Here is a 22,933-nt window from a genome sequence, read left to right as displayed (position 1 = left end):
TTTTCCTATGGGATTTTTTCGTATCCCGACAAATTTCGTAGACCTGGGTATTTCGCGTACCCCGAGGTACCGACACTGTAAATCACACTGGGAGAAGAGAATAAGAACAAGAAAATTGGAGGGATTTTACACAATTCTTACTGGGAATACTGCTCAGATCTAACCAAACTGACAGCAAAGTTTAAAAAGTAGTGTTAAGAAAAAGATACTTCCTAAATTCATGGCTGCTGAAGTAAGTGAACTGAATGCTTGGAGCTGTGAAAGATACTACATATATGGGCACTCTGGCCATCATATCTAGGTAAAGCAAGTACACATACACGGGGAACCCCGGGATAACGGAAATGAATCGGCTTACGAAATGTTCGGGATAACGAAAATCGCGGCGTTGGAAAAACTTGTGTCCGGGTTAACGAAAAAGGATGTTTCCGGGTTACGAAATTCGGTTGTCGGACGCGAAATTCAAATGATGCAAAGTGCATCTAACTGGGGCTTCCAGGGAGTTTCCAGGGCGAACGGTTAGGGGTTAGCGTTGGCGCGAATGTTGAAATTCGTTAGCAGCAGTGATTGGGCGTGCGAAAATACAAGCCAATCAAGGGGATTGGCTAACGAAATTGGGGGGGGGGGGTGGGCGTGCCCTTGAGAAACTAAAAAGCCGGCTTCCATTGATCTGCCCCCTTTGGGTCCTGGCCCGAGCGGACGGGTGAGAAAGAGTCTCTTGGAGCTACTATTCGTGGTTGCGGTTTCAGGGACATTTCGCTGGCTTTCGCCCTGGAAGGTTTTTCCTTTCTCTGGCTTTTGGCCATAACTTCGGAATCAAGACCGGCGATCAGCAATTTCTCTACCGGAGGTTGAGGAATTTTACCTTCTTCGGCTCCGGGGTGGGCTGGGGGAGACAGTGGGTGACCATCGTTGCTGTGGGGTGCTGGTGGTTGGGTTGTTGGTTTTTTTTTTTTTTTGTGTGGTGGTGGTGTTATTCAAAGGGGTGGATTGTGGGTTTTGGCTACTGGCAATTTTCGAAGATTGGGGATTATGGGACGCGGGTGTGGCAAGGGATGGCCTTTTTTGGGTTTTTTTCCTTTTAAGGGTAGCAGGCTCTAATGGTGTGGAGTATATGGCCTTGATGTGGCGGCTGAATTTGTTTGGGGTTGTTTTGCTTTTCACAGGGTGGCATGCGCTAATGTGTGGAGTATGGCACTTGATGTGCTGGCTTGATTTGTTTGGGTTGTTTTTTCTTTTAGGGTGGCAGGCTCCTAAGGGTGGATGAGGGCCTTGAATGGCTCGCTTGATTTGTTTTGGGGTTTTTTTCTTTTCAGGGTGGCATCTCCTAATGTGTGGAGAATGGCCTTGAGTGCTGGCTTGATTTTTTTGGGTTTGTTTTTCTTGGTTAGGGTGGCAGCGCATAACTGTGTGGATAATGGCACTTGAAGGTCGGATGGCTTGATTTTGTGGGGTTTTTTTCTTTTAGGGTGGCATGCTACTAACTAGTGTGGAGGATGGCCCTGATGTGCTGGCTTGATTATTTTTTTGGGTTTTTTTTCTTTTAGGGGTGACATGCTCCTGAATTGGGATGAGGGGGCCCCTAGGGCCTGGGTGCAGCAGGGAGATGCCTGTTTGGGGTTTTTGGCTGTTAGTGGTGGCAGGCTCTGAAGGGGATGATGGGCTTCATGCGCTTCTTGATTTCTTCCATGGACTGTGCGTGCTGTTCAAAGTGTGGTGTGGGACTTTTAACCACGTTGGCTATGGGCACAGGTGGGCCAGAGACCTCACCAGAGGGTGGCATTTAAACTCAGAATGTTGGTTGGGTTCCTCGGCCTAGTGGGTTTGGTTGCTGGGGTGCCTGGTGCGCCAGGACTGTGATGATGGTAGAGAGTGTGGGGTGTGACTTTTGCAAGGTTTGGAGCCGTGCTTGATGTGGGCCAGACAGTGGTGACTTTGGGGTTGCCATTTTCAGATTTTCGGGTTGCTGGGCCGATGGGTTTGGTGTGCTGGGGTGCTGTGCTCAGGCCGGTGGGATGATTTGAGAGTGTGGGGGTGGGACTGTGCAAGTTGGGCCTTGCGTGGAGGGGCCAGACAGTGTGACTTTGGGGTGGCATTTTCAGATTTTGGGTTCGGGCCTATGGGTTTGTGTGTCCTGCTGCGGGGGTGCTGTGCTCCATGCGGTGGATGAATGTGAGAGTGTGGGGGTGTGACTTTTGCAAGTTTGGGCCTTGCTTGATTGGGCCAGAGACAGTGTGACTTTGGGGGTGGGCACTTTTCAGCCAGATTTTTTGGGTTGCTCCTTCCTTCTGGCCTATGGGTATTGTGTTCTGCGGGGTGCCTGGTGCTCATGGCTGATGGATGAGTTGAGAGGGGGTGGGGGGACTGTTGCAAGTTTGGCCAGAGAGTGGGTGACCATGTGCGGTGGGGGGTGGTTTCCATTTGCTTTTGGCTCATTGCCTGTGCCCTTTTGTCCTTTTTAGGATGAAGCTATGGCGCCCAACAAGCGGTGAGAAAAGAAGAGGGCTCCCTTGTCCTTGGAGGAAAGAAGGACAGCATTGCCAAGCACGAGAGGGGCGTGCGCTTGGTGGACTTGGCCAAGGAGTATGGACGCAACCGCTTCGACGATTGCACTGTCCTCAAGCAAAAGGAGCCAGCAGACTGTTGTGGGCTCCCAAGCGAAGGCCGTGCGACCATCGCCACAGAGTACAAACCGAAGCCACAGGAGATGGAGCGCCTGCTGTCTCCTCTTTGGAGTCAAGAAAGGAGCGAAGTACGGGGCACCATGACCACAGCGGTCATCTGCGAGAAGGCCACGCCATCTACGAGACCGGGCCAGCAAGGAGGCAGCCGAATGAACTCTCTTCGCAGGAGGAGCCCAGCACCCCGGACTTCAAAGCATCACGGGTCGGTTTCGAGAGGTTTCAAGAGGAGGCCGGATCCACTCTGTCGTCCGTCACGGCGGAGGCGGTCCAGCGCAGACCACCAGGCCGCCGAAGCATTCGCGTCGCGTTCAATGGCCATGGTGGGAGGAGGAAGCTACGTCCCGAAGCAAGTCTTCAACTGCGACGAGACGGGCCGCTTCTGGAAGAAGAAGGCCCTCGCCGCACCTACATCAGGCCAGGAGGAGGAGACAGCCAGGCACAAGCCTATGAAGGACCCGCTTCACACTCGTGTGCGTTGTGTGCCAATGCCAGCGGGGACTGTAAGGTCCAAGCCCTGTTGGGTGTACCACGCCGAGAATCCAAGGCCTTCAAGCACACAACATCCAGAAGGACAGGTTGCCAGTGATGTGTGGCGCTCCAATGGCGCGCATGGGTCAGCACGCCTCCTTTTTCCGGCGAGTGGATCAACACGGTCGTTAGCCCTCGACAGTAGCGTACCTGGAGGAAGAGGATTGCCCTTGAAGTGCCTCCGCCTCTTGGACAATGCTCCTGCGCAACCCCGCAGGCCTGGAGAAGGACATCCTCGGCGGAGTTTCTCCTTCAGCAAGGTCCAGTTTCTGCAACCCAACACGACCTCCCTCTTGCAACCCATGACAAGCAGGTGATCGCCAACTCAAGAAGTTACAATACACCAAGCACCTGTTTCAACGTTGCTTCGATGTGACGGAGGAGCACACAGCGGACCCTTCGTGATGCGGGGAAGCAGCATGTGGACATCGTGGTGTGCTTGAAGATGGTGGACTTGGCCTGGCAGGCGATCACAGGCGCAACCTAGTGCTGCAGAGGAAGCTGTGGCATGAGGCTTCTGCCCCGGAAGGGTTACAGACCGAGGGTGGGAGCCAGGTGAAGAAGAAGGTCACGAGATCGTATCCAGCGCAAGGTCCCTGGACTCGAGGTGGACAAAAACGACGACGGGGAGGAAATGATCGAGAGCACAACGAGGACCTGAACAACAGAGGACCTCCAAGGCCGTGGCGGCGATGCAACACTCGGCCTCTGCCGTGGACGAGGACGTGCTCCATTGCGACAGGGCCAGCAGGAAGGAGGCTGCGGGGGCATCGTTGCCAACGGCAGACATTAAAGACAATTCTGAGGGCAATTCCACAATGTGGCTTCCTTGTTGGGAGAAGCAAAACCCTGAGCAGGTGCTGACCAGCCATGCCAGTGCCCATTTGAGAATGTCGTGCCTTAAGCCATTTTAAGAACCACTGCTTAAGGGCCGCAAAGGCAGACAGCCTTGGACAGTTCTTCACTAGAGAGGGAGAACCGTCATCCAAGAAGGCAAAAGGTGACCCTTAAAAAAAAGGTGACCCTTAAAAAAAACACCAAATTTTTTTTTTAAATGGTGAACTTTGTTAAATTGGTGGCATTGGGCTAAATTGGCTGAATTGGTTAAAATTGCTTGAAGGATAAATTGGCTGAAGTGGTTAAATTGCTTGAATTGGATAATTGGCTGAAGTGGGGTTAAATTGCCTTGAATTGGTGTAAATTTGCTTTTTGGGCTGCCCTCGCCTCCGCCTGCCATCACTCCGACATGCCAGGACCCAGATTGCCAAAACCAGCGAAGTAAGAAAACACTTTGTTTTCTTTAGCCTTAGAATGGGACGACCATGGGGTGCATGTTCAGATTTGGGTTTTTTGGCCTGTGGGGTTGAGTTCTGGGTGGTATGGTCGGGGTGTGGATGATTAGAAGGGTGGGGTGGTGACTTTTTTGAAAGTCTGGCCTTGATTTGATGGGGCCATAGATTGGGTGCTTTTTAGATTTGGGGTTGCTTTGGTCATGGCTGTGATGATTGTGAGAGCAGTCCTCCGCTTCCCTGCCTCAATCTGAATGCCAAGACAGCAACACTTTTTTTCTTTATCCTTTTAGAATGGGCCTGACCATGGGGGTTGCATGTTCAGATGTTTGGGTTTCTGGCCGGTTGGTTTTGAGTTTCGGGTTGGGATGGTCATGGGTGTGGGAGTTGATAGTGTGGGATGTGGGGATCTGAGTTGTGTCAAGTCTGCCTGGCTTTGATGGGCGGGCCATAGAGTGTACCATGAGGTTGGTTTATTAAATTGGGGTTCTTGGTCTGGGTGGTGGATGAAGTTGAGAGTGGGGGATTTGGGATCGGAGGTTGTTGCAAGTCTGGCCTGGCTTTGAAATGGCGGGCCATAGGTGTGACCATGGGGTTGGTTTTTTTAAATTTGGGGTTTCTTTGGTCTGGGTGTGATGATTTTGAGAGTGTGGTATGTGGGATCTGAGTTTTGCAGTCTGGCCTGCTTTGATGTCGGGCCATAGAGTGTGACCTGGGGTTGGTTTTTTAGATTTGGGGTTCTGTGGTCATGGGGTGAGGATTTGAGAGTGTGGGATGTGGATCTGAGTTTTGGCAAGTCCTGGCTGCTTTGATGCTGGCCATAGAGTGGACCATGGGTTGGTTTTGTTAAATTTGGGGTTCTTTGGTCAGGGTGTGATGATTTGAGAGTGTGGGATGTGGGAATCTGAGTTTGCAAGTCTGGCTGGCGTTTGATGTGGGCCATAGAGTGTGGACCATGGGGTTGGTTTTTAAATATTTGGGGTTCTTTGGTCATGGGTGTGATGATTTGAGAGTGGGGATTGGATTCGAGTTTTTGCAAGTCTGGCCGGGCTTTGATCGGGCCATGAGTGGTGACCCATGGGTTTGGTTTTTTAATTTGGGGTTCTTTGGTCCATAGGGTGTGATGATTTGAGAGTGTTGGGATGTGGGATCTGAGTTTTGCAAGTCGGCCTGGCTTGATGGCGGGCCATAGAAGTGTCACCGTGGGGGTGGTTGCCTTGGTCATGGGTGTGATGATTTGAGAGTTGTGGGGATGTGGGGATCGGAGTGTGCAAGTCTGGCCTGGCTTTGATGCGGGCCAGAGAGTGGCACCTTGGGTTGGTTGATTTGGGCATGGTGTGATATTTGAGAGCAGCTCCTCCTGCCTACTCTGAGATGCCAGAAGACCACAAGTTGAGAAAAAAAAACCTTTTTCGGGTTACGAAAAAACTTTTGGTGCTTTTTTCGGCTTTTTCGCACGGAATCGCGGCTTTTCCCCATTAGCGCCTATGGCAATTCGGCTTACGAAGGCTTTTCGGGTTACGAACGGTGCCACGGAACGAATTAATTTCGTAACCCGAGGCACCACTGTATATGCCACATAGCAACTTGGGGCCAGATATTTACACTACCCCCACATAAAATAGCCTATATACTAAGGTCACCATCAGAGGACCTGCTCAAGGTGTTCCTACTAGTAGACCTATGGGGGGATGATAGTGCAAGTGAGGAGGCCTTTTCAGTGTTGGTGCCATTTCTGAGAATGCTGTCTTCAGGGAGGTTCACCTGCCACTTAGGGCCGGTACAAACCGGCATGAAAAGCCAGCTTCAAGCCGGCTTGGGACAGGGTGAATGCACAACGCATGCCCCCATGATGCCCAGAAGGCGGCTTCACGTTGCCTGGCTGCCCACACAGCAGCCAGTTTTCGGGCACTCCAGTGGCACGGCATTTACATGCTGCAGGAGTGCCATAAAGGCATGATGGGGCAGAAAAAGCCGGCTTTTTGCCAGCACAAAAAGGAGCAGCATTTTGCTGCTTCTTTTTGGGCAGGCAAAAAGGCGAATTGGGGATGCAACATGCAGTTGCTGTGATCCCAATCCAGCTTTCTCAGGAGCGGCTTTAAGCCTCCCATTCACAGTGGTCTATTCCACCTTTGAGTCAGATATATTTTATTATTTGGTAAATATTTTTTTTTCTATTTCTAAAAATTACAATGCACCCTATAGTTGATAACTAGCAGCATGATATATGTTTAAAACATTTTAAAAATCCAAAATTCCAAATAAACTGCTATGTTCTCTGGCTATTTTAATTGTTAGTTTTAATCCTGAGGATTTGATTTGTACTGCTTTGCTCTTTGCCTTGTTACTGCACACCATCCTGTATATTATTTCATTTTTAACTGGACTATGTAGCCTATCCTGGAGAGGGAGATTGATGCTTAGGGTGCAACTATTTTAAATAAAGAAAAAAAACCCATTACATTTTGTGATAGTGCAGACTTCTGGGGCTAAATCCAACTTTTATTCCCAGATTCCTTAAAGCCTTTAAATCTATGGGGTTTTTATAAGTCCCATTCTTTCAGTAAGTCTGCTCCTTTTTAAACCAACCATTGGATTTAGCTTCTGTTTTGCTTGAGAATGCAGTACAATTTAAGTGCTGTGGAATAATATGCTCAAAGCTCAGTGAGCAACTGTGTGTTTTGCATACATCCTGTTCCATACCACCTTCCGTTAAAGAGAGTTAGAATAGCAGTGCTGGGAAATACCTTAGCATGAGATGTTGAAAAGGTGCTGCCAAGTAAAAGAATATACTACCTTCTCCGTACCAGCAGCCAGACCCAGTGTATGACAGTTCCATATGTTTAAAATTTCTGATTACACTGCTCCCTCGGGTTACGAAATTAATTCGTTCCGCGGCCGCTTTCGTAACCCGAAAAGCCTTCGTAAGCCGAATTGCCATAGGCGCTAATGGGGAAAAGCCGCGTTTCGTGCGAAAAAGCGCCGAAAAGCACCAAAAAAATTTTTCGTAACCCGAAACAACATTCGTAACCCGGAACAATTATTTCCAATGGGATTTTTTCGTATCCCGGAAATTTCGTAACCTGGGTATTTCGTATCCCGAGGTACCACTGTATAAGTCTTTACTGACTGTTATTTTTCTGTATTGCTTGGGTGGGTTTGAAAAATTGTTACATTTCACATTGGGGAGACTTTTAAAAATGTAAAATATCTTTCTTACAGGTTTTATTTAACCCTTTTGATGACATAATTCCAAGAACCAGTAAAAAGTTGAAGAATGAGAAGTCAGTGGAAGAAGAAAAGAAGGCAAAATCCAAGGGCACAAAGTAATTGTAACTTGTTATTTCTTTTCTACAAGTTAAATTACAAGATTCTATGTAGTAGTTAGGATCAAATTCAAAATAGCTTCTTAATTGTATAAATACAGAGAAATAAATATGGGTGGGTTTTTTCTTTGAATTGGGTGTACAGTGTGGCTGCATCATATGCAGGTGCTTTACTCGGCTTTCAGCTTATGCTGAAAGCCGCTCACCATAAAAGGTAACGGTGCACGTGCACTCGCCATGACACCACCGCATGTTTTAAGCATTTATGGAAATTCTCTTACACGAAGGGGTCCAGAATGGATGGGTGCCCTGTATCACTAAACAACCCCAAACTGTCAATTTCCTAGTAAAATTGTCTAGATATAATAAATACGTACTTTCTTTTTGTCTTTTTCTACATGAAGAAATTTTAGCTTGCTTTCCTTTGGAGAAGAAGCTGAAGAAGAAGAAGTGGAAGTCAACAAAGTTAGTCAGGTAATGGTTTCAAAATGATTACCTGTGGAGCTTTAAAATAAAATTACTTTGGGACTGTTGCTTTGCCCAGCTTTGTTCAACTTTGTTATCTGAACCTGTAGCTTTGCTGTAAAAATATGTACATTTGCTATCAAAATGTATTCTAATGTTTGATGCTAGATGTGGGACGCTGAGTTTAAACAGGAGTGTGCACCTTGTGGCCCTCCAGATGTAACTAACCAATTGTGTTTTGGGAAAAGTGATTTTTGGCTATCCAGAGGTGAAATAATATGGGTTGACACCATATTAAGTGCTGTGGCTCCATCCTATGGAATCCTGGGATCCTAGTTTTACAAGGTCTTTAGCCTGCTCTGCCAAGAGTGTCCTGGTGCCTAACAAAACTACAAATCTGTAAGATGACACCATGACAGTTAAAGTGGTGTCAAACTGCATTTTGTCCGCATTTTGCCTTGCTTCTTTGGCTGCATGTAAAGCAACTGGAACTGCATGGCAGCCCTCATCCACTCTAAATCATAGTTTAACCATACGTTTAAGTATCATACATAACAATAAATTGTGACTAATTGAAAATGAATATAAAAGGTTATTCTTCTTGCAGTTTCCTGAAAGGGTTTGAGAGGGGAGTCCTGAACTTTATACACTATACCTGAACTTTATACACTGTAGCACCAAACTATAATTTAATGCTACTGTACTTTCTAACATAATGCTATATAATGCCTAGTCGCCTCTCTTGAATAAAAATGTCTCTGGCCTCTGCAGTATTACCAAGAGAAAGCTAATCCGATATTACTGGTAAGTATACGGATGATTGTCTGAGTTTCTATTAGCTTCTGGTTACCTGTATTAACAGCTTTCTGGTGAACTCTTAGTTCAATAAGAAACATGTATTGCACAGACTTTTTTCTTTATTTGATTCTGTCTGTCTTTACTGACATGGATTGTGTGATGCAAAAGAAAGAATATTTTTACCAAGATTTACTCTACTCTGATTACTATGATTCTTTTATTTTGAATTTTAGAATATGAAAGGAAGAAGCAAAAGCAGTCATGACTTACTGAAAGATGATCCACACCTGAGTTCAGTCCCTGCAATTAAAAGGTTAATATGCTACTTGCATACTTGGCATCTGTACCAAATTAGATACGTTGGACCTCTGTTGTCAATGCATGCTTCTGCTATATCACAAATTCAGTTATCTGTCATTTTCCCCATTTCCTCATCCTGCTAATGATGATGAGTCTCTTGAAAGATGCAGTTATTAAAAATGACTATGAGCTGCCTTTAAAACAAATCTTCCCAACAATATTAAAACTGTTGTGAATAATAAAACAATGATAAGATCAAAATATTCAAAATAACTTTTCTGTGCACTTGACCAGCACTCTGTTTTTGAGTTTAAGATTATCCCATAGTAGTACCTGCAGATTTGGGGCTAAGATGGAGTGAGGTAATACTCCAGTGTAGTCAGGGTGTGTTAGAAATGGTGTCTCGGCTGCCTTGAAACTGTGTCTGTCATAATGCAAAAACAACAAGCATGCCAGAATGATGCCTGCATTCTGCCAAAACACACAGAACGTATATTAGGAAGCTCTATTTTTGCATGAATGTTACCTTCTTCTTCTAGTATATTTCAAATATTCAGTTTTTTTAATTTCGAAAGACAACAGTGACCTCTTTATGCTCCCTACTCCACTCCATTTTGTCTACCCTGTGTCCCTTTTCTTTCCTCCCACCCCATCTGCTCCCTGTTCCTTCTTATCGACATAGGACCTGATTCTTTTCTCTTTCCTTGTCCCTCACCTCATTCTTTTCTTCTAAAGTCCATATTACATTATTCTCTGTGGAATTGCTCATGGGCTGTGCTGTGTAAATTTTAGTTGCAGCAACAGATACAATTTTTCAGTGTTAAAATGGTAGTTATGCTACCAGTGTTAAAAGGGGTTATGCTAAGTGAGTTGGATTAAAGGAGGAGAAGACAAAAAAGGATATCTCCATTCTGGCTATTAGCATCTACGAAACCTCTGCCTCTGCTTTTCTATATGATTCTGATGCTCAGCGTAAGAATGGAAGTTGTGTAACTGAAGTCTTATATATGTGTGTGTGTGTGTGCACTAGTTTTTGTACTCCTCTGCTTTTAATTGCACATTTCATGCTGCAGAGAAGAGTATCCTTGACTGGGTAATCTCTTTCCACCACCAATAATCTGTATTCATGCAAATTTTATTCAGCCTAAGCCCTAAGTGAGTGATAACCTCTGCTAGTCTTTCCCATCCTGCCAGAACAGATCAAGTGCAGCTTCTCAGAACTCCAGCATTTTCAAGGCTTTGATTTACTTGGTAGATTTATTTAACCTTCCTCTTTGGCTCCGGTGTGAGTATTTCTCTGGAGATGGATGTAAGCATTGTTATACGTATACTTGGCAGGGACTCTGCAATGAACGCTTATTTCTGAGGGTCTGAACAAGGCCCAGACTTAGCTCAAGACACTAGCATGTTGAACCAGCAGAAGAGAGACAGTAAATAAGGTTTTTCCTGTTGTCCCCGTACCATGTATTTTTCATCTGAACTGGTTGGAAAGATGTAGCAAAATCTTGACAGCTCAAAAATGGTGGGGGAAATCCATTCCCCACTCCTTTTGGTTAAAGAACTGATGTCTGCTGCAGTCAGTAGTGGGCGTCTATCTGCAGATTGGAAGAATACTTGAGCTTTCTCTGCCTCGCTCTGGCTGTGCCAAACACATAGTGCTCAGATTGTCCTTCCATAGCTGCAGTAAGGGCAGCAAACACTGAAAAAAATCTCCAAATCTACTTCCAAAGAGGCTTCTCTTTGGAGCAGCTATAGTAAGGAGGTGGAATGCTTGATCTCCTCCTCCTATTCCAACAAGAGGGAAAGAGAATTTACCATAGAGGAAAAACACTAATCCCAAAACTGACCCTAATTAGGCTTTTTGTTCTGCAAGAAGATTTTATTCTGCTTTTTAAAAAGGTAACGAGTTCTGATAGTGTACTTTGCTAGTGTGACAATGCTATTTTAGTCAGTGATAACAGCAGGAAAGAAGCTGTAGGCTCAGCAGTAATGAAAGAAAGTAGACATTGGAAAAATATGTAGGCTGTTTGGAACTAGTCACCACCATGTGATTCTCATAGAAATGTAACCGCTAGCATAGGGCACCAACACTACTTTGGCCACAATCTTTTAACAGTGAACCAAGAAAATGAAGAGGCCATGAACATTCTGTTCTGTGTAATTCAGATATTTAAAATACAGTAGGGGAGAATGTACTTACATATGTTTTCTTGCGTTTCAGTGAAAACTCAAATGAAAATGATAATTCAGATGAGGTGAGTGGCATTTTCCTTTCTAGTTGTGATCGGCTGAACTGTGGGTTGGCCCTTTCCCCCAATGGAACGGCTTTTGTCAATGAAACTGGGGAAAGGAATAATTTCCCCTTATCCTAACAACACCTACCTTGAGAACAACTATTGGCTTTTGACAGTTAAGAGACCTCAGTATAGATTTTAGTGAAGGATGGAGAAGAGGAGATAAATGCTCCCCTGGGTAAATAGAGATCCACTTACACAGTAGTTGAATTTGCCCCATGCAACTGTCACTTTTCTTGATCATTGCTTGTGAATAGTACCAAGCAATGTGAGTTAAAAACAAAATACTTAGAGAAGAGGCGACATCATTTATGTTCTCCGCTATGATCTTTGGAATAGTGGTATATAAATCAAACAAATTATTATTATTATTATTATTATTATTATTATTATTATTATTATTTATAAAATATAAAATCCTGAAGATAGGAGTCATTTTTAGGAGGCCTTTAAAATGCAGAAGAATATTTTCTTCATGTAACTTTCATGTATTTTGGTATCTCTTTGCCATCTTTTTTTGTATCTCTTTAACAATTGGCTAACACAGTGTAAACCTAGAGTGTGCTTAGCACTATAAAATGGTGGAGCAGCAAACCTCCTTCCCAGATGGACCAGCCTGAGATGCTGAATCTTGGGCTCCTTTTCCCACCCATTCCACCGAGCCAGGCAAGAAGCAGCACTAAGGGAGAGAGAGAGGGGCGTGGCTGAGAGCAGCAAACCATCTTGCCAGAGGGACCAGCCCAGGAAGCACAGCAGCAGCAGCAGCAACAACAACAATAATAATAATAGCAGCAGCGGCACAGCAGCAGAGGCGGCACTTGGTGTTCTTGTGCTTCCTCAGGACAGAAGTCATCTGCCAGCTGCAATGTTTCTCCCAAGTTGCCTGATATTATCAACCCCCTAATATGGTCTCAACTCAGGCCCAGCTTAAAAAAGCCTCAGCTCAAAACACACTACCCATTTTAGTCCAGAAATCAATACAGTACTGGAATATTATGACCTAGTAAACGAAGGACAGGAGCAGAGGCCGAACCCAAAGGTTACAGAATTGCCCCCAGTAGATAACCCTGGCCCCTCACAGAACTCAGTTGAAACAGCTGAGGTAATACATAACGGAATTGAAACAGAAACTCCCTCCTCCCATTCCTCCTTTGAAAATGTCACAAATTGGTCTATTGGTCCTGGCTTTGTTGAAGTAAATCTTTCACCCATTAAGCAAAAGCTGTTTTCCTCATATAAAGAAATGGTAAACAAATTAAGAGAAAGGAGCACTAAGTCTCACCCAGTATCAGCAGAATGCAACCCTCCCTCTTTGTATGGTTTTTTACAAGATCAATGTTTTCTAGCAGAGCAAATAGCAGTAAAATTCTTTAATAGAATGGATGTACAGTGGTACCTCGGGATACGAAATACCCAGGTTACAAAATTTTCGGGATACGAAAAAATCCCATAGGGAATTATTGTTTCGGGTTACGAATGTTTTTTCGGGTTACGAAAAAACTTTTGGTGCTTTTTTCGGCTTTTTCGCACGGAATCGCGGCTTTTCCCCATTAGCGCCTATGGCAATTCGGCTTACGAAGGCTTTTCGGGTTACGAAAGCGGCCGCGGAACGAATTAATTTCGTAACCCGAGGCACCACTGTACTGCAAAAGGAAATTTCTGGTCTTAAAGCCATTATTGAAACATTAGTAGGACTTGTAGAGCTTGGGATTTTGACAGTAGCCCCCCCCCCCCAATTGTTTCCCAAGTGAAGAAAAAGAATGTGGGGCGGGTTTGGATGGCCCTCAAGATGAAGATATGCCTGAAGCAGTCAACCCACCCCTAAACTCTGCAACAAAACTTGTGAATGAAATTATGGAGGACTCGATTCTAAACTGTGTAGCCTCTTATCAAGCTAGAAATAATGAACAAGGTTTGTGTTCTGGAAAAGCAACCTCCGTTCTCAGTCTAACTCCATCTGATTCAAGATTTCAGACTATTGATGAGTATGAAGATGAGAACTCGGGCACTGTCCCTCTCTTTGAACAAGAAAAGGATAATAATATTCCATCACCACAGCACTAAGTTCCGATATGGTATCTATAAACTATAAAATGGTATAGAAATGTAAGTGTTATTGCTATTTATCCATATCTATCAATGGCTGTGATCAGTGGTAATATTTTTTGATAAAATGAAGCTTTCAGATATGAATAAAAGATAATGCATAAACTCACCATCTGTTTCCTTAGGAGGAAGAGGATGGATATTGTGATGAAGGTGATGATATTGATAGTGATGAAAAAAGTCAAATGAAAGAACGAATTGTGAAGAAGCTAAAGAAAGATACCAATCTAACTGTTAAAAAAACAATTAAAGAGGATGAAACAGAGAAGAAAAGTAGTCGCAGGTGAGTAGTGCATTACACTGAAGTTACGGGAGTGTAGTAAACTTTCCATTTCATTCCACCTTGTCATTGAAGCAAAAATGACATGTCCTCATGACATGATCTTATGTTTTGTTTTGTTTTTTTGTTACGTGCCTTCAAGTTGACTTGGTGATCCTATCATAGAGTTTTCATTGCAAGATTTATTCAGAGGTGGTTTGCCACTGCCATCTTCTTAGGATGAGAGGGTATGTCACCTACTGGGTTTCCATGGTTGAGCCAGATTCAAACCCTGGTTTCCCAGAATCATAGTCCAGCACTCAAACTGCTACACCATACTGGCTCTCTGTAAGATTTTTAGAGGAGCAATGTTATATATTTAAATTGTACTATGTGCCACCATATAAATGCTTCTGGATAACTACTAAATATCTAGGATGAAGCTCCTTTGACCTCAGTAAGAAAAAGTGGTTGTTGGGTTTTTTTAAAAAAAATATATTGTGTGGTGTTATGTACTCCCCTGTGCTTATGACTTTCTGCTCATTACCTGAATGTACCTAAAGGTAGTATTGAAGCCAGAGATTCTGATCTGGGTATTTTCCCAATAAAGGAACTTTCAGCATGGGGCTTCCTAAGTAGATGTTTGGGCAAAGTTGGAATCTGGGTTGGCAAGGTTTTGTACCTGTTTCACCATCCATGTTGTATGTCCTCCTGTAGCTAAGTAATTGAGATTGTGAGGTTGTCTGTAGGAAAGTAAAAACCTGCCACAAACTGTCCTTGAAAAGGCAGCATTATTGTCCAGAATGGGTTGTAGTTCATTGATGATTCATCTGAATAGTCTGAGGTGAGAACTGTATGTGAGCACTAGTGGGGTTCTGCCATGTCCTGTCCTTAATATATTCTATAATAGATTAGTTCTGGATGCAAGTCTTGCTTTGTTGATTTGTGGTTTGTTTGGCTTTACTTCATATGGTGGGTACTGTAGCTTGAGGAATGTTTGTTGTAACTCTGTGTGTTTGGTGTCCCTGTCATGTGGGTCTGAGCAGATGCAATTGTGTCAGAGGGCTTGGCTGTAAACTATGGATTTGGTAGTGCAGTGGAAAGCGGAGGCATGTAAGTATGCCTAAGGGTCAGTGGGTTTGTGATACAGTGTGGCGCTTAAATGTCTTTTTATTGCTGTACTGTGCTGTCGATATTTTCAGGCTGAGATTAATAGTAGGTTGGAAGTTGTTGAAATTCTACTGGAATGTCTTGAGTGTGTCTTCTTCACTTTCAAAATTATGTCGGACTATATAAATATGTTCTCTATTCCCATTTGACTTTCTTTCATTCTTTTAGAAGATGTGCTATATTCTTCAACCAAGTCCAGTTTCTCTAAACTGCTTGAACATTCTTTAGTTTTTAATTTTAAACTTATGGTTTTAAATAAGCAGCATTTTAATCTTCCTCTTATGTATATTTATTTATTTTATTGTGCCTCCTATCCCCTATGTCTTCAGCATTACACATTTCATAAGTATGGGGTCAGTCACAGACATCTCAAAGGACACAGCAATGTAGAATTACTTCAGTAAGTTGTTGAAGTTTCTGCCATGCTTGAAACTTCCCCTGCTTACTTGTGGATTTTGTTTAGAAATTGTGAAAAATGGGAATTTCAAGATTACTCTTGCTATACACAGATGTGTTGGAAACTAATGATATGGTGCATTGTCCAGAGAGAATTTCAAGGATGCTGATTCAATCTTGTGTTGATCAAAGCAGGCAGTGATTCATGGATCTGGGGTGCCAAAAGTCATGGAACAGAATCATAGTGTGTGACTTCAGTGGGAGGTTCTCGGAATATTTTGTGGAACATCTGAGAGTTATCAAGCCTTTCATTTCATCAGAAAGCTAGATCAGCAAGTAGAGCATTGTAATGTAGTAATGGCTTATATTTAGGACAACACTTACATCAAATCTGTTGCACTGGTCTAAACTGTACATTTCAACTACAAAACAAATAATAATCCTTATTTGGTTATGCCTTTTGTGGAAGAGCTTTTCTACTTACTAAAAATTATCAATTTAAAGACAGCTATTATGACTATATTTTGTGCTTCTACAAAATAGGTGCCCTCCATATAACTTGGGAGGGAACTTTGTGCTATCCACTATAAACCACTAGGAAGCTGTGACAGTCCTATCCCAATGGCTCTCAGACAGGTGCTGTTGCATCTGGTGACCCAGGGCCTGCGCTGGAATTCTGCTTCAACTCTGACTGTCATTTGGAGTCCTTTACAGTGTCTACCTTCAGGAGACTTCAAATAGGATCTGGGGCAAATCTTCCTCCAGATTTCATTTAAATCTTGTGGTGCTTGAAATCCCAGCTGGTTATTGTTGGCTAGGCCATGCATACAAGGAGGCCGTGTGGCTGCCAGTTGAATTTAGGCTTGTGACCTGCCTGTGAGGGAGGGGAACAACTGGGATAGGTACGGGGAGGGATGCTGGGGGGAAATGGGGCCCAAGGGCCTAATGGGACAAATGGGAACCTGATCCAGCAGGCTGGCAGGAATGTGACCGACAAGGGGGAAGGTTAATTGAGGCAAGCAGTGGGTTTGGGTCAGCCTGACATGGCAGTGGTGTTACTTTGGCAAGGATGGGTAGGAGGTATATGGCAAGGGGAGGCTTTCTGCTAAGTAGCATGTAGCTGATTAAGGGGCTGATGTGGCAGGCTTGCAGTAGGATGCCTATCAAGGCCAGACTGGAGAGGAGGGTTCATGGCAGAAGTAGCTCAAGGTGGCAGGAGGAGAGGGGAAGAAGTGGGGGTAAACAATTAGGTAAGCTAGGGTCTTAATGTAGCGGGTGTGTGAGGAGATGTCTGTTGAGGGGAAGGAAAGTTGAGGATAGGTGGAAGCAGGCTTGGGACTTGCGGCATAGGGATCCTGAGGCGGCAGAAAGAGAGGGAGGGGATAAAATGAAGGAAGTGGCAGGCAGGTAAAGGAGCTGATTCGGTGGGTGGGGAGAGGGTGCCCAGTGGGGGGAATGGACATTCCAGCACACAGTGAGTAGGTTGATGGGGAACTCGGCAGGGGGGGCTGAATGGGTGGACTCTCGTTCAGGTAGTAGGGGTAGGAGATGAATCTGACCTTCAATCTCTCACCCTTCAGGCATGATGGCTGGAAAATCAGCTTGGGTTGGACAGAGAGGTGGACTTGCCTTTGTCTGGCAAGCATGCCAGTGGTGGTGGTTGGGAGGGATGGTGGTGCAGGGGGAATTACATTGTGTGTGTGTGTGTGTTTCTTTTTGGTTCTTTCTGTCCATCCAGGCTGCCTTTATGCTGGCCTTTTGCTACCATGTGTATTAGTGAACTCCTTCCCAATTCAAGTTCAGACAAGTTTGTTCTGTCCCTGTAGATTTCAGTTCTACAGTTCACCTGGCACAGAGTGATATTACATTCCAGATGTTTAAAGATGTTCAGTAGAGGAGGGGGTCTGGTCATGCTTTTGGGCAGAGCACCATTGGATCAGATATGTCTTGTGCAGGTCAGGTTGTGCTACTTAGAATCCTGCTCAGCTTCATCCCTCTGGCCTTCCCCTTAACCAATTCCAATTTTAAGCAGTATTCAGATGGATCATTGCAGAGATCGGTATCTCCATGGATTAATTTTCTACTCATTCTACATAGGAGCAACTACAGCCACAGCCAGTCAAGGTCTGCCACATGCTGATATTCAGACAATGGGACATTGGCATTCATAAGCCTTCCAATTGTATATGCACACTCAAGTCAGCAGCTCTTGGTGGTATGCCTTGAGGATGAGCCTTTGGGCTCCCCTTCCATCTAATTCTTTCTGTTTCTTGAGCAGGCACCTCCAAAGCAGTGCGGAGAGTTGGATGCAGCCTCAACATTTGGGCTGAATGACATGTAGTTTGCTCAGGCAGAGGCAAGACATCGATCTGTCACATGTGGCAAGTATACATTGGTGGGGATGCCAATGGATGCTATGGCGAGGGAGTTCTACTCTCTGAATCATTGAACTGACCCTGGTCCATCTGCATCCTGACATTCTTCTGACTCACTTGAGGGAGAATGCCGGAGCCCTGGTGGCATAGTGGTTAAATGCCTGTACTGCAGCTGTTCACAGCCACAAGATTGTGAGTTCGATCCCAAGGCTCAACAGTGGACTCAGCCTGGCATCCTTCTGTATGTAGCTCAAATGAGTACCCAGCTTGTTGGGAACAATTAGCTTACACATTGTAAACCACATGGGGAGTGCACTGATAAGCGGTATAGAAATGTACGTGCTATTGCTATTGCTTCAGCTGGTCAGGATGATATTAGCTGACCTTCACAAGATCAGACACATCCTCCTGGACACTTATTATTTTGTGGATTAATTTGTTCCCAAGGAGGTTTTGGCAAGGAGCTCAAAGTGAAGCAGCCATCAAAGCAACTCACCACCATGTCAACAGGGACATCATGCAGAACCTCATTTGGGTGGGTAGCACTATGGTTTCTCACCCCAGGATTCATGTGGAATTGGCTCACTTATAACAGCGAATAACAGTGTATATTTGAAAGAAACCGTTCCTTTTGTAGACGTGTGCACCTTCCACCCTGGATATGAACCCCCTGACGCCAGACCAGTCCCAAAGGAGTGCTCCATGGCATATAAATGCACTGGTGCAGGTGCACATTTAAGAAGGATGGAGCTGGTGGTTGGGGTGGCAGTGCAAAAAGGGAAAGTGTGACACTTCAAATGGCTATAAGTACAACATACACAAACCAGACAGTCCAAAATGGGGTATGGGATGAATGGGGCATGTAGGGGGGGCAGGATTGTGCAATGCCAGTGTTTTACTGGGCACACCTCTGCTCCGATGGCCAGTGGAGGGTTGCAGGTGCAACTGTGGGCACTATGAAAGGGCATGGCGTGGCATGGCATCTAGGTAGGAGGAAATCCCTGACAGTGTGTTCCTGCGACGGTGTGCATAGATGGTAGGGGTGGTGGTAAAAAAGCCTCATCAGTGCGAGCTGAGGCTGTGCTGTGCGGTCATGGCGTGTGCATGTGCCTTGGAACGGGTGGTGCAGTCAGCGGGGACTTGGGCCGCTCTCAGAAGGAGCAGCTTTAGGCCGCTCTATTCCTGTACAAAGTCTCTTCCAGTACAAAAGCCACCATAATTCCAATTGATACATTGTCATTAGAATCTTGAAAATTATTGAAGTATAAGTGTTAGGATGTTGGATAAGAAAGACCTGGATGCAAACCCTCACTCAGCCATGAATGTCGATGAGCAAATTTGGACCAGTAACCATCACTAAGCCAAATCTCTCTTACAAGAATACTGTAACATGGGGGAGTAGGTGGGAGTGAATCATTTCTGTAACCCTTTGAACTCTATACAGGAAGGGATAGAGAAATGGAACAGATTAAGCAAACTTGAAAAAGATCGCTTATTTATGATGTGGCAGTTTCCCAGAAAAATGTCCCAGAGGATTGAATGGCCTCAAACTGATGCTAAAAGTAGTCATTCATTTCATGATGAGCCATCCAGTACATGTTGACAAAGATCTTTCTCAAGACTACTAAAACAAGTGACTCACTTTTTAAATAAAGATATTGCAAATTAATACAAAATGCTAAACCAGATAGTATCTAACATTCAAATAGAAAATCATACTTTCCCTGAGGAAATAGAAGTTGAACAGCCATGTGTCTGGAGGGTGTAGTTGCATTCTCTCATGAAGATCCTGCATTGAACAGTATCCCTTCAGCTCTTTGAAGACCTTTAGTTGAAACTCATTGCATAATTTCCAAAAGGTTGTTCCTCTGATGAACTTACAGAGGCTTCTTTTACTGTTCTATTTGTATACAATCACTGTCCAGTTCAATATTACTGATTTGTTAAACACCTCATGCCCAGAACACATAATTTGGTCAAATGGCCCATGGAGCAGGAATGCTCTTTTATACATACAATCAGCCCTCCATACTCAATTGATTCTATATCCGTGGATTCAACTGTCTACAGCTTGAAAATATTTTTAAAATTAAATTCCAAAAAACAAACCTTGATTTTGCTATTTTATATAAAGGACAGAATTTCACCATGCCGTTGTATATAATGGGACTTGAGCATTCATGGATTTTTGTATCCATTGGGGGTGGGGGGTGGGTCCTGTGACCAAACCCCAAGGACCAACTGTGCAACTTTTCAAATGACAGTCATAGAGCAAAACCATAGTTGTAGTGGAACTGTGCAGAGTATCACTGTAGAAATGATAAAAATTGATAGCTCATTGTAGAAATTCTAGACTCCAAAATTTAAGGTTTTCATCAAGTGGACCTTTTGGGGTGGTGCTGAGATTTTGTTAAAGGCATGAAAATGATTACTTTGGCAAGTATTCTCCTATTTTTAAAGAAATATTCTTTAAGGCTTTCATTCAAGTCTTTATCCTATAGGTGGAGCTCATATGCCATAAATTTTTGAATGACCTCTGTCTTGCTCTTTTTCTGTTGGTTAATATGACAGTCTCAAAGCTTGAAAGTACATGGGAGCAGGGAGTTCGGATTGCTAACAAGAAATTATAAAATAATGGAAATCAGTGTTTTAGAGACTAAACAGTATTTGCAAGACTGTTATCACCCTACAGTCAAACATGAGTTCTCAAAATCTGTTGTTGTTGTGTGCCTTCAAGCCATTTCTGACTTATAGTGATCCTAAAGTAAAACTGCAACTACTGGTAGATTAATCAACTAAATAGGGAGGGATCAATTTTAAGCAGTGATGACAAATTTTAATTAAGTAGGACAACAAGTTAGCAGCATTATTTTTGTTCATTTTTAAAGACTATGTGTGTTGCTTTAATTAGGGAATGGAAAGGGGGGGGATTAGGATAGCTTTCTCTTGTTTAGCTTTCAGTTATTTTAGGACTTCTGAAAAACACCTGTTTGGTTTTAGAAATAGGTTTGCCTATCTATGTGTTTACCTTTTGTTAAAAAATGAATAAACAGCTGTGAAAACCTATCACTGTGTTGTATCTTGCATGCCACAGCTGTATTCCTGTTGATGTCCACTCATAGTGGTAGCAGCTGATGAATACTGTTCGTCTGCCTCCTCCACAAGCAGCAACTGCTACCAAGTTCAATAGAATCTAATTTTTCTCAAAAATCTTTTTGGTTAGGCTGGACCAGAGATTGGAAAATTACTTTTTAAAAGTAACTAATTACTGCTAGTAGTTGAAAAGTAATTCAGCAATATCACACAACTGATTATGCCCTTAAAAAGATTCTTTTTGATTCATTACTCATTACTTTGATGAATAAAATCAACTCATTAAAGGTTAAAACATGCCAGGATGAATATACAAAACCAACAGAAAGCATAATGAAAGTTCCTTATAAGAAAGAAGGCTGTGGTGTCTTTAAAAATGGGGAGATAGCAGTCACGATGGAGTTTCAGAGATTTGCTGATCCATTCCAGACTAAGGCAACCTTTTTCTTATGGTTCAGTTTTTTTTTCATAATGAGGAGAAAAAATTCTCTTGTTTTCACATCACTTTGTTTCCTTTATCACATGTATGCCTTTACCTTTTTGAAACTTAAAACCAAGGCTACAACCTATCAGGAAGTTCTCTTGTGTGTTTTTCTGTTGTGTTCAATAAGAACAATAGAAGGGTGTGTTTTCACAAAGATATCTGCCACCAACAGGGCTTTTCCGTTTCATCACCCTGCAGTAGGATGCCTGCAAATACTACAATTTCACTTCTGTTTAAATAGTAAAATGTACAGACCAGTTCTTGATTTCCCTTGATTGGGGAGATGGTAGGGTCTAATTAGCCCAAATTCTCATTAGTGATGGCTGTCTCTATACGTTTTTGATAGAGAATTGCTTGGATTGAAGTCATATTGCTTTCATTGTATTGTTTAAGTGTTCTACTGATTTCCAGGAGTCATTAAATAATACATTTTCTCTTTTTACGTCTGATAAAGCATGAACGTAAACAGAAAAACGATCGACTAGCATATTTAATCTCGTTAATCAGGATTATCTTGCGTCACCCAATTTATTTGGACTGGGCGTGAGAGTATTTCACCTCACTCATGTTTGTGGGCTGATTATATTTATAAAATATGATAATGGAGTTTATCAAACAAGGGAAATTGGAAGTATAATCCAATGGCAATCTGAACGCAATCATGGGGTTTAACGTTACTGTGTGATAACCTGCTACATGCAAATTTGGGAAGTCAGTCCAAACGCAATCATGTGTTTCACATTATTACGTTATAGACTGCCACATGCAAATTCAGGCAATGGCATGCTATTTTTGGGCAATGGGGAGCCAGTTCGAATGCAATGAGCATTCACATAATTACGCTAAACTAGCGACTTTAAGTGAATGTGTTCTGGCCCCACTTTTACTCTGTGTGAAGTCACTAGCTGTGTTTTCAAGATGTTTATTATTTCATTACTGGATCTGTATGTGGTACTGTTGTCATTGCAGAGAGCTTTCTCTTGCTGGGGGCTTGATGGACTAATTGGTCAGTGATTTAAAATTAATAATAGGTGGTTCTGTATCTTTAGGCAATTTTGATATAAAGATGTCTTGGTTCATATACTCACTGGGGCCTGTGCTCAATTTTTGTGGAGCAGGTGACGCATGAGCCTTTAACCTCCTGCTGATAACATCTTGTGTGGATTTGGTGCTCCCTGACAAGACCCAGTCACAGCTTAGTTCACATGACTCTTCCTTCCCCCATGAGTAAGAAAGATGTTCACACTGAATGCATGGCTCACAAAAATGGATTCTTAGATTGTACACCATGGGCAGGTTTACTTTATCTATTTTATTGTTTGTATGTACAGCGCTGTGTAAATCTACAGCACTATATAAATAAAGC

At 43.5% G+C, this 22,933-nt stretch overlaps 1 protein-coding gene across 1 annotated transcript in view; it reads left to right on the top strand.

Annotated features, from left to right (window-relative positions):
* CWC27 (CWC27 spliceosome associated cyclophilin) overlaps positions 1-22,933 on the top strand; it is a 160,512-nt gene that overhangs the window by 18,120 nt on the left and 119,459 nt on the right. The window contains exons 6-10 of the mRNA XM_042452243.1: positions 7,724-7,827; positions 8,232-8,301; positions 9,324-9,403; positions 11,612-11,645; positions 13,916-14,073. Coding sequence (XP_042308177.1) covers positions 7,724-7,827; positions 8,232-8,301; positions 9,324-9,403; positions 11,612-11,645; positions 13,916-14,073 — 446 coding nt within the window. The remainder of the gene's footprint in view (positions 1-7,723; positions 7,828-8,231; positions 8,302-9,323; positions 9,404-11,611; positions 11,646-13,915; positions 14,074-22,933) is intronic.

This window comes from Sceloporus undulatus, chromosome 2 (genome assembly GCF_019175285.1).
Source record: "Sceloporus undulatus isolate JIND9_A2432 ecotype Alabama chromosome 2, SceUnd_v1.1, whole genome shotgun sequence".
NCBI lineage: Eukaryota > Metazoa > Chordata > Lepidosauria > Squamata > Phrynosomatidae > Sceloporus > Sceloporus undulatus.
The sequence above is the reverse complement of the archived record's forward strand: the minus strand, read 5'-3'. Positions and strand labels throughout refer to the sequence as shown.